The sequence below is a fragment of the Helianthus annuus genome, chromosome 8, assembly GCF_002127325.2.
Source record: "Helianthus annuus cultivar XRQ/B chromosome 8, HanXRQr2.0-SUNRISE, whole genome shotgun sequence".
Lineage (NCBI taxonomy): Eukaryota > Viridiplantae > Streptophyta > Magnoliopsida > Asterales > Asteraceae > Helianthus > Helianthus annuus.
This window is the reverse complement of record NC_035440.2, coordinates 111810921-111823425: the sequence shown is the minus strand read 5'-3', so window position 1 is coordinate 111823425 and position 12505 is coordinate 111810921. Positions and strand designations below refer to the sequence as shown.

The window sequence follows — 12505 nt, the reverse complement described above, 5'->3', positions numbered from 1 at the left end:
CCTGGCCGAGCTCGGGCTCGGCTCGTTTGCACCCCTAGATATAGATAGAGATAAGTGATTTATGAGGTTTTAGATTTATTAATTAAAAAAAAATATCTATATTAATTAGGATAAAAATGTGGGAAAACTAAAAAATAGATATCTCTAGTGAATGGCACGTGTCTCTAATTAGTTTACTTTGTTATATAGATTATTGTTATATTTTGTTACATAGTGTACGTGCGATTATCTTATTTTATAAGGTACAGATATCGGCCAAGTCTAACATGGGATTTTTTTTTTTTTTTTTGAACGACAAATTTGGATCATTGACGGACCACTGGAGTATCATTGTTCCACCAGCAGAACCACCCGATCATATCCATCTCCACTAGGCAATAATGCCTATACACCAATTCAGGAGGAAACCCAATAAATTTGGGAAAAACCCCCCTTTGTGGGAATCGAACCCATGACCTAATGGTCATAAGCCTTATCCCACCACCAAGATGTTTTACCGTTGGTTATGTTTCATTGAAAATTGTGTAGATAAATAGGCCTATACACAACATGTTTTACCGTTGGACAACGTATGGTTATGTTTCATTGAAAATTGTGTAGATAAATAGACGCAAATACATCCGCTCATAAATTTACTCGCGTACAAGTATTGTCTTTTTCTTGCTTTAATTCTACGTTTCATAGAAATATTTTGTAACTCAACCGTGTCTCTTTGAAATATGACTTTTATCAACCATATCTCATTTATATTAGGGTAAATTACACTTTTCGTCCTTTATGTTTATAGTAGGTTGCAATGGATGACCTTTAACTTTAATAATTACAGCCATTGTCCTTTATTTGCAAAACCTGTTACACCTTAAGTCCTTTGACCCTAATCTGGTTAAAATTTTCAGTTAAGTAAGATCATGTGTAACCCATGTTAAGGCAAAACAGTCATATAACAAAAAAAATATCAAAATTTAAAAATTATAAAATATCATCATCATCTCCCTGTATTCTCTCTCTCTCTCTCTCTCTCTACATAACAAAGTCCACAAATCTTCATCAACCTTCAGATTCATTGTAATCCTGAATCAGGATTCCTGATCCCTTTCCATACCACCTTCTTCATGTTTACTAATATCCCAATTTTCTTCAATATATTCCACCAATTTTATTAATTTTCAACTACCAAACCCTAGACCACCCATCCGTACATACCATGGCAGCTCTCAAAACCCTGAACCAATCATTCACACTCAAATTCATATCAATTGTTCCAATCACTCATGCATACACACTTACGCAACAGATATAGTACTTTACAAGAAAAATCGCATCAATTTCTTACCAAATCATACTATGTTTGTTAGTGTGCCGTATACTATGTTTGAAGTCGGAGCGGTCGTCGGCAGAGAAACGACCGGGGACGGCGGCGGTAAAGTCGGAGAAGCAGTCGGCGAACCTGTCGGAGAAGCAGTCGGTGACTGAGAAAGAGCAGATCCGGCTATCATAGCGAACAGGATAACCATAACGAGTCCAGAAGACGCCATTGTTGTGGTTTTGAAAAGTTCTGTGTTGTGAAATTCTCTAGAGGGAGAAGTGTTTTCAGAGAGAGAAGGTAGGAGACGGTGAATGATGACGAGACTATGAGGGTTTATATATACAGGGTTTTGAGTCGGTTTTTTGGAGAGGTGAAAATAATCTCAGCCGTTGGTTAATGTTGGTGCGGTGGTGTAGGTGGTGGTGGCTTTATGATGATAGTTGTAGAAGATGGTTGTAAAATGGTATGTATAGAGAGAGAATACAGGGGAGGGAGAGAGAAAGTAAAAGGGAGATGATAATGATAGTTTAGGTTTATAATTTTTAAATTTTGATATTTTTTGTATTAAATTACTATTTTGCTCTCATATGGGTTGTATATGATCTCACTTAACTTAAAGTTTTAACTAGGTTATGGTTAAAGGACCTAAGGTGTAACAGATTTTACAAATAAAGGACTGTAACTGTAATTATTAAAGTTAAAGGTTATCCATTGCAACCCGCTATAAACATAAAGGACGAAAAGTATAATTTATCCTTTATATTACTATAAACAAAACTTTTGACAAATCTTAAGGCAAGTGAAACAATAAACACAAAGCTACGTAAGCTTAGATATCAATTTCTTTAACAAACGATTGGATTGAAAAATCCTTTCCAACCACTTGAAACCATTATATATTTGTGAAAAAATATATAAATTATTTGAAATGCAAGTAATGTTAGGTGATGAATTGATGTGGGATGTGAGGTCAATTTAAACGCCCAACTGATTAAGACAATTACTAAAGGGATCTTGGTGGGGTTTAGTTTTCATATTCATTCTGAAGAGGTATGGTCCCAATTCCCTGCCTACATGGCAGGGACCACACCACTTTTGTGCACATAAGGCACCCATGTCACCAGAACCTTCTAGAAGCTTCCAGAAGACATCTAGGCGGTTCACAGCTGGCATCAAAGATGCTTTGCCCAACATAAAGGACAACACGTGTCACCATTGACAGAAGGCCACGTAAGCTTGCGACAATCCAGGGAGCAGGGCTGACGCGACCAGTACGAGGTACCCAGCACAAGCGAATACAAGGACGCCACGTGTACCACTACACCCTTCGCGACAGAGCAGACCAAGAGGATATTCCCCTTGGTCGGACAGCTGGCGCACACCCACAGCTGGCACAGCTGCTTCCTCCTTCTTCACCCTCCGGCTATAAATAGGACCCTTCATCATTCAGGTTGAGGATCTTGGCTCTCTTTACTCAATCTATACACACACTGTTTTATTCATCTCAGAGCAGTACTTATTCTCACGCCGGAGCCTGGTTAAGAGGGAAAACCCCCTTCCCCCCTCTTAACGAGACTAACGGTGTTTACTGTTTTGCAGATCTCAGGCCACCGATACGAGCAAGAGAAGAGGTTGAACCCCATAAGTGAAACGACCCTCTTGGTTATCCTTGTGTTAACCATTGTTTCAACATTGGCGCCATCCGCTTTTTTGCATAACCACTCTCACCTCTTTTTCTCTTCTAAAAAACACTCGTGAAAATGGCAGACCAGAATCATTCACACCCAGCTGACGGAGAAGTCTCTTCCTTCGAACTCGTTTCGGACACGGCACACGTCCAACGAAGTCAAAGGAACGAGACCATCCAAGAAGGTCAGCTGAACAACGAGTTTCCATCCATTTTTGGAAGTGCGTCCAGGGCTGTTAGCCAAACCACAACTGGACCCATCTTCCAAACACCAGCAAGAATCATCACTCAAACCACAAACGGGGCTGCTCTCCAACCTCCAACGGGGATATTACACCAAACACCGCCGCCGATGCAGACTGTAAGCCATGGACCAGGCCCTTCTGTGCCATCGGAACAAGCACAACTCAACTATTCTGCACTTTTAGGGCTACCCGAGGGAAAAACTCTGGCTTCCTGGTACGCCGAACAAATGGCGTCCATAAACCTCGTTTATGCGCAGCTTAGCGCACAACAAGCCTTGCTCCAAGCACAGGCTAACCAATCAACATTTGTAACTCCACAACCAGAGAGCAACTTCGTTCAAACCTCGTTCAAACCATAAAACTCGTTTATGCGCAGCTCAGCGATACTTATGCTGAAACAGAGAGCAACTTCGTTCAAACCTCCAATCTACAACGAAGGCCGATCCAAACCCGTTTGGGCGCGCGCAACATGAATACAGAATGGGAAGAAGAGGAAGACGACCCAACTTACAAGGGGGAGCCCACAGTATTCAGCAGACTTCCTCCAGAACACGAAGCATACAAACCTACCAAGCGCGCGGGGTACAACCCCAAAGCAGAGCATGATTACACCTTGAGCTATCGTCCTGAGGACATGGCTGAAAATTCAAAATTCATTCCAGAAATCGCGTGCGCGGCCATCGACAAAACGAAGTTACCACACAACGTGGGTAAATACAATGGGTTGACGGACCCAGACGATCACCTCCAGGTGTTTAAAGGTGCAGGAGCAACAGGCGGATGGAACTTACCAACATGGTGCCACCTGTTTGCTCAGACATTCGTCGGCGCGGCGCGCATTTGGTTCGACAACTTACCGGCTGGCAAAATCAAATCATGGGTCGATTTCCGAGAGAAGTTCCTGGCACACTTCTCTCAGCAAAGAAGACAAGCCAGAGATCCGGGTGATTGTCTGAACATATGGAGAAAAGACTATGAAAGCGTAGAAGATTTCATTACAAGGTATAACAAAGAATGTCTAGAGATCGGAGACATACCAGAGAAAATGATGCGTGCACACTTCATGCGAGCGGTCAAGTGCGACGATCTGGTTAAAAGAATCAAAGGGCGAGACGGAGGACCCAAAGACTGGGAAACCTTCATTGAAGCGGCCAAGACCATTGCGCAGACAGACAGGCAACTGACCGGTGACGATCACCGTCAGCGCGCACACAACCATAACGATCGAAACAACAGAAGGGGCAGAAATCAACCCTGGAGGGCTTCTGGAAACAGAGAAAGAAGCCCCCCACGGGACGACGCACGCCATACGATCAATCAGATAGCCCACCGAAAAGAAGTAAAGCGCGAAAATAGAGAAAAGCAGTGGACTCCACTAACCAAAACACCTTCTGAAGTTTTAGCCACAGAGAACCATCAGTTCAAACCACCCTTGCAGATGCGCAACAAAAGGGGTCAAGACCCAAATCTCTTCTGTGAATTCCACAAAGATACGGGCCACTTGACCGATGACTGCTTTAGCTTAAAGCAAGAAATCGAAAGAGCTCTAAGAGACGGAAAGCTCGGTCACTTAGTCAAAGGAGGAAAGCGCGATTACCGCCAGATACAACGAAGAGATGAGGGTCCAGACAACAAGAAGCTCAGAAAGCTAGAAACTCATATGGTGCAACGAGGTCCACGGCGACCAAGGAAAAACTACAACAAGCGCGCGCAGGATGATTCATGGCGCGAGAAGCAAGTGGTGTTCCCAGTTGTCAGGGGAGGTCCAAGAGAAAAGCGGCCAATAGTCATCCCAGGGGTGATCGGCCACTACCAAACAGATTACATCTTTATCGACCCCGGGAGCACCGCAGACATCATATATGAACAGTGCTTCAATCAATTCGACCAAGAGGATAAGGCGCGCCTAGAACCAGCCGATTACCCACTAACTGGTTTCTGCAACGAGGCCGTCTTTCCCCTAGGACAAATATCATTCCCAGTATTGCTTTCTGATGGGAGAAATTCAAGAACCGAAGAAGTCACATTCATGGTGTTACCGGCACATTCAAGACATGACATCCTATTAGGAAGAGAATCCTAAGGAGATTTCAGCATGATCTGTTCCGCACCACATTCTGCCATAGGCTTTCCAACCGAAACAGGCATTGCGTTGATATACGCAAGCAAAGAAGTGCTAACAACAGATGAAATCAGGCCGGCAAAAGCAAGCAAACAGGCACCGCGCATAGAAGCAGAGAAATGGGTATTGAACAGCGCATACCCAGAACAAACAGTCACTCTGGGACCCGCAATGTCTGATCTAACGCGCGCGGCGCTAAAGAAATTACTGCATGACAACATGGACGTGTTCGCCTGGACACCGGCTGATATGGTTGGTGTTCCACGGCATATAGCAGAACACCGGCTAAATGTCTCAGAAGATGCAAAGCCAGTAGTGCATGCTAAACGACACCTGGGAGACATCAAACATGATGCAATGAAAGAACAAGTGTTGGAACTACTAAACGCAGGAATCATCAGGGAAGTCCGGTACCAAACATGGGTAGCAAGCCCAGTAATGGTAAAGAAACCGAATGGTAGTTGGAGAATGTGTGTCGACTACAAAGATCTGAACAAAGCATGTCCCCGTGACTGCTACGCTTTACCAGACATAGACGAGAAAATAGATTCTCTGGCAACGTTTCGATGGAAATGTTTTCTGGATTGCTACAAAGGATACCACCAGGTCCAGATGGCTGTTCAAGACGAAGATAAAACCGCATTCCGCGCGCCAACGGGGTTATACTGCTACACCAAGATGCCGTTCGGCTTAAAGAATGCGGGTGCTACGTACCAACGGTTGATGAACGAAACATTCATTGACGCCATCGGTAAATACATAGAAGTATACATGGACGATCTGGTAATCATGAGCAAGGAGGAGAGCGCGATGCTGGCAAATATTCAGAAGACCTTCAACACGCTGCGCAGCGTGAGCATCAAACTGAATCCAGCAAAGTGCTCATTCGGAATGGAGGAAGGAAAGTTTTTGGGCTTCATAGTCACTAAAGATGGTTTTAAGGTGAACCCAGAAAAGGTCCAGGCCATAGAGAGGATGCCTTCACCAGCAAACGTCAAAGACATGCAAAAGCTCGCAGGACGATTGGCAGCACTCAATCGATTCCTAGCTAACCACGCAGCAAAATCCTTCCCATTCATCAAGACCTTGCGCAACTGCATGAAGAAAAACCAATTCCAATGGACTCCGGAAGCAGAAAATGCGTTCCGCGAGATGAAAGACTGTCTCATCAAGCTGCCAACTCTAACCGCACCAAACAAAGGAGAGCCTTTGGTCCTGTACCTCTCAGCTTCCGACAAGGCCGTTGGAGCCGTATTGCTGGTTGATCGACAAGGTGTCCAAACACCTGTGTATTATGTGTCCAGAACCTTAACCGACCCAGAAACCAGATACGCAATCATGGAGAAGCTTGTCCTTGCACTGATTCACGCGTCAAGAAGGCTGCGCCGATATTTCGCCAATCACGTCATCCACGTGCTAACAAATTACAATATTGGGAATATCCTAGCAAGGCCAGAAATATCAGGAAGGTTGGCCAAATAGGCAATAGAGCTAGGGGGACACAACGTAGTCTTCAGACCACGACCGTCGATCAAAGGCCAAGTTTTGGCAGACTTCATGACAGAAGTCCCGGATGACAAAGACAGAGAGTGTAAGGCGATGGAGAAAGCGGAGAAAAAACAAACCGAAGAGCCATGGCTGCTGTATACAGACGGTGCATCCAACGAAGATGGGGCAGGCGCGGGGCTACGGCTAGTAAGCCCTGACAAACACGAGTTCACTTACGCCATACGCCTAGACTTCAAGAGCACAAATAACGAAGCAGAGTACGAAGCCTTTCTGGCCAGTTTGCGTTTGGCAATCAAAATGGGGGTTCGACACATCGAAGCACATGTGGACTCCATGTTAGTAGCAGGCCAAATCAATGGTCAATACGAAGCCAAGGGCGACATAATGGCACTCTACCTCAACCAAGCAAAGACGTTGCTGCAAACCTTCTATTCTTACAAGGTGCACCACATAAACCGCAGTGAAAACAAGCCGGCAGACGCCTTAAGCAAGCTTGCATCAACAAGCTTCCAGCACCTGGCCAAAGACGTGCGCATAGAAGTTTTAAGCAACCCATCTGTTCCACTCAGAGAAGTCAGCGTCATCCAAACAGGAACCACGTCCTGGATGACACCCATAATCATGTATTTACAATCCGGGATACTTCCAGAAAATAAAGCTGAGGCGCGGAAAATCCAGTATAAATCAGAACATTATCAGATGGCAGACGGGATATTGTACCGAAAGTCATATCTCGGCCCGCTGCTAAGATGTGTTGACGCCGACGACGCAAATTATCTGATCCGGGAAGTACATGAAGGCATCTGCGGTATCCACGCCGGGCCGCGCATGGTAGTGGCAAAAGTAATGAACGCCGGTTACTACTGGCCCGGAATGCACCTCGATGCCGTGAAGGAATTAAGGAAGTGCAGCGGCTGCCAACGGCATGCACCAAAAACCATGCGTCCAAAAAACGAATTGGTACTAGTAACAACCGCATGGCCCTTTCAGCAATGGGGCATAGACATGGTGGGCCCTTTCCCAGAAGCCCCGGGGGCAGTCAAGTTCATCATCGTCGCGGTCGATTACTTCACCAAGTGGGTGGAAGCAAAAGCACTTGCGTCAACCACATCAGCAGTCGTTAAACGATTCATCTGGGAACAAATCATATGCCGGTTCGGCCTGCCACTCCGAATCATCACCGACAATGGTACAAACTTTGCAGCAGATGATCTCGAACGATGGTTCAAGGAACTATACATTGAACATACCTTCTCGTCGGTCGCACATCCGCAAGGGAATGGTCAAGTTGAAGCGGTCAACAAGAGCATCGTCGATGGCATCAAAGCGAGGCTCGGTGAAAAAAGACGAGGGTGGGTCGATGAGCTACCAAGCATATTATGGGCCCATAGAACAATGCCCAAAACAAGCAATGGAGAAACACCTCTCAGCTTGGTCTATGGGTCCGAGGCTGTGATCCCAGCAGAAATCGGGCTTCCATCTCCGAGAATGCTCTCCATGAATCTGATCAATAACGAAGAAGAAAGGAGGATCGACCTGGACCTCCTAGAAGAACAGAGGGAGATGGCAGCAATCAATGAAGCCAAATACAAATCAAAGCTTGAAAAGTATTACAACTCCCGAGTACGGATCTGCACCTTCAACCCAGGCGATTATGTCTTAAGGGACAATGAAGCGTCCAACGCAGAAAAACCAGGGAAACTGGCTCCCAAATGGGAAGGCCCGTACATCATTGATGAGGTCCTCGGCAAGGGGGCATACAAGCTACGCACCATGAACGACAAAGAGGTTCCACGAACCTGGAATGCCCAACAGTTACGAAAATGCTACATATAATACAAACATGTAATCGTATAGGGCGAATCGCCGACACATTTACTTAATACAAGAAGTGTTTGGCTACCTTTATTTCATGCAAATTTTTTGTCACAACTGCATTTATTACTTCGGGCGTACACGAAAACATCAATGGCTCGACCATAGGAAACGTTGTAGACCTCCAAGGCTCGTCATAACCAAGTGAACAGCCGGGTCAGAAACACAACCAAAGCCTACAAAACGCCAAAAAACATAACTTCGTGCCCGCATAAACACGAAAATATCGATAGCAAGGTAACTAAACATTGTAATGCTCCCAAGGCTGTGATCCCAGCTGAGCTCACACAATAACCTGCAACTCGATCACTTCGTATGTCACATACAAGCGCGCATACTTAAACGACAGAATAAAAACGTTGTAATAACACAACATCACCTGTCAGCGCCATCATTCATTCGTGACACCTAATCAAAGTAATTAAACATGCACATATTATGACGATTTCAAAATTCGCATAGCCATAATCAAAGTAACGACACATCTGTCAAATACACAACACCACAGGTAAGAAATTTCAAATTGTCTCAAAAACAACCATTACAAGCCCATTCAGGGCTATACACGGCACACAGGCCGGAAACTTCTAATCAAGAATGGCTAGAACCAGCACCTCCTGCACCACCATCGCCATCATCTCCCAAAGCTTTCTTCAGTAAAGCTACTCCATCCGCTTTATGAGCCAACTTCCTAGCGGCTCGAACAACAGCAAAATCAAGCATCGAAAATTCTTGGCGCTTAGCAGCATAAGCACCCTCACAATCCTCTTTAAACAACTCAAAGTGGTAATCCTTCTCATTGTTTACAGCGGCACACCTGCCTTCAGCATACCCATACTTGCGCCCACTATTATAGCCTGCCCCACCCAACTCAAACATATAGCGGGCAAGCTCAGGAGAATGCAAGATACGATCAGCAAGCTGCATGAAAAACAAGGTCGAGCAAGATAGCATAAATGAATACACAAAAGCAAAAATAAAAAGGAAGAAAGCAACGGAGCAAGCAAAGAACATTACCAATGGAACGCCACGGGATAGCAACCACCTACTATCAGCTGAGGCTTCCTCAGCAAGCAACTCAGACGCACGACACTCAGCCGTCTTCTCATCAAGAAGACGCTGAGCAGCCTCACATTCCGAAGCCTTCTCCTGCACAAGAAGCTCCAGCTTGTCGATCCGTGCAACATACTCCTTTTCTTTCTTCTCCGCAGCAAGCCGCGCCTGATGCGCCTCATCCGCAAGGGTTGTCTTCTCACCAGACAGCCGCACAATAGCTTCACGCTGCGACTGCATTTCAGAATTCGTACGAGCACATGCAGATTCCCAATCTTTCTGTTTTTGCTCGTTCAATTGCTTCTGCTCTTCGAGTTTCCGCTCCGCCTCAGCAACCCGCCATTGCAAACCTTTTTTCTCTGTATTAAATTTCTCTCTCTCTTCAGAAAACGACTTCTTAGCCTCTTCAAACTCAAGAGTTTCTTCCCCCATAGATCGCCATTCGCGAAGAATCTCTTGCGAAGTGGCAAAGAAGTTAACCCCAGCTCTAACATGATCATCTATAAGGGCAAAGCGGTTGCGGTTTTTCTGAAACATTCTCTCTGCAGGCGGAAGAGACAAAGAGAAAAACTCATGACAATTCTTCAAATCTTCCATGCGAGAACCCTGAGTAAGGCTCCAGCGGGGAACGTGAGGCATATCATCACAAGCTGGATTGCCCCATGAATCATCAGGAACATGTTCAAAGTGCGAGTCCCGCACGGTGCCAGATGTGGCCCCACCCCTACCAGGAGGACGCTTTGTGTAAACGGTTTGTTGCGGAGTAGTCTCACTAGACTCCATCTCCACTTCAACACCTTTACCCTTGTCACCTCCAGCAACATCACCTCCGGCACCGTCACCTCCAGCAACATCACCTCCAACATCACCTCCAGCAGCATCACCTCCCTCAAATGTACCTCCAAAAAACCCTTCACCACCCTCCACATTCGCACCAACACTGTCTCGTGGAGGGGTCAAGCCAACAGTCCTCGAGGGAGGAGAGGTAGGTGGAGTAATTTGAGAAATATCCACCGGCCGAGGTTTCTTGCTTGTCTTGAACACTGCTATACGACAACAATTAATGAAAAGACCCAAAGAAAAGATACCAGAAACATACAACGAAACTAAGTTACCAGGGCGGGGAGCAGAGGCAGCCCATATCTCCTCCAACAAGTTCCCTCGACCCCCACTAAACACACCCAAATCAACTTCAGATTCAGAAGGTGCTGGGGGGGCATCCTTTTGAAGCTTGGCCCTCTTGGCCGCAAGAAGGGCAGCAGCTTGTTCATCAAGATGACGCTTATGATCATCAAGAGCTTTCTTCTTCATATGCTCAGTCAAAGTGGCCTTATCGTCAGGATCCGACCCCTGACGCACCTCCCCAGGGCCTAGGCCAGACAATGTATCAGACACTACCACATAATCTAGATAAGGAAGAGTAGAAGGTCGCTTACGAGAAGATCCAGCAGCTCCACCCTCATTCTTCTCTTCCCTCCTTCCAGATCTATCAGTACGTGCCTTCTTCCTCGTCTCCAACTGGGCAGACGGATCAACAGACGCCTCCGCATCATCATCATCCTCAACAAATTCATGTACCGGCTCAGCAACACCACCAGGCGCGGTACCTGCACGCGCGGAATGAGATATTAGATCTTCAACATCCCGGTCAGAACTTCCACTAGAAAGGATAATGACTTCCTCTCGACCAGAGTCGACAAAGTCATCCCAATCATCCTCACCAAGAACTTCATTCGCGTATCTGCTCAAACTAGCGTCGGTTGGATGCAGAAAACGGTCCCGTATCTGCTCCAACCACGTCGGATTCCCATCAGCCTGGATAGCTTCAACCATGGCACCCGCTGATTTAGGGTCCAAGGCATTCAACAAACTATAACCAACTGCAAAATAGCAACAAAAATAAGGACGCATAGTTAACATAAAGGGAAATAATCAAGTGGTAAGACACGAAAGAACAATACATTTGCCCTTATGGCTATACGCAGGCTGGCCCAGCGGATGTTTAGGAACCCACAGCAAACTCATCCCTGCACCAACTAAAGCCATCTCATCCAGTTGAGAAATAGCAGTCGGCTTCGCAGTTATCTTCTTAAACCAGTCTTGATCACCATAGTTGGGAAGAACATCCACCTTAGGGATCCCTTGACTCACTTGCCGATATGACATATCCGCCGGAATCACACCTCGGCGGATGTAAAAAAACTTCTGCTTCCAATCATGAATGCCCTTTATCGGAACCGAACACACCTGAGCAACTCCCATCCTAGCCTGAAAAGAGTAAAACCCACTGGTATATGAAACGCTGTAGATAGCGTTGAACATCTCAAACGTAGGCTCAACACGGTAAGACCTACAGACAAATTCGAAATGGGTAATCCGAGGGAGCCCAATCGCATTTATCTGAGAAATATGGAGCCCATAACCCCTCAAAACAGCAACAGTGAACTTCGTAATCGGCAACCTAAAATTGCCTTCCCGGAAAAAAGCAGCATACAACGTGATAAAACCTGGAGGGGCATCCAATGCAGTGGATCCAGAGGGAGGGTAACGAGCTCCCCACTCAGGACGAAAGTTATGTCCCCTCACAAGCATCTGAAATTCCTCCTCCTTCCAATTAATCACAGCCTGGTCTGGACCAGGAGGAGCCCTACCTCTATGCTTCCTTTTCTTTTGCGTTGGATTCTTCTCAGCCATGATAAAGGTCAAGA

At 45.8% G+C, this 12505-nt stretch overlaps 1 protein-coding gene across 1 annotated transcript; it reads left to right on the top strand.

The window, feature by feature from the left end:
* The first annotated feature begins 6917 nt into the window (after window positions 1-6917).
* On the top strand, window positions 6918-8705 carry LOC118481031. Its single transcript, XM_035976115.1, has 2 exons — window positions 6918-8221; window positions 8534-8705. The coding sequence occupies exons 1-2, from the start codon at window positions 6918-6920 to the stop codon at window positions 8703-8705; spliced, it is 1476 nt and encodes a 491-aa protein (XP_035832008.1).
* The last annotated feature ends 3800 nt before the right edge of the window (window positions 8706-12505 follow it).

Bases quoted from the DNA above. Each gene is read 5' to 3' on its own strand.
- LOC118481031 (XM_035976115.1), top strand. From the start codon at position 6,918: ATGACAGAAGTCCCGGATGACAAAGACAGAGAGTGTAAGGCGATGGAG. The intron at 8,222-8,533 runs GTGGGTCGATGA...TTATGTCTTAAG, and splicing joins CTCGGTGAAAAAAGACGAGG to GGACAATGAAGCGTCCAACG.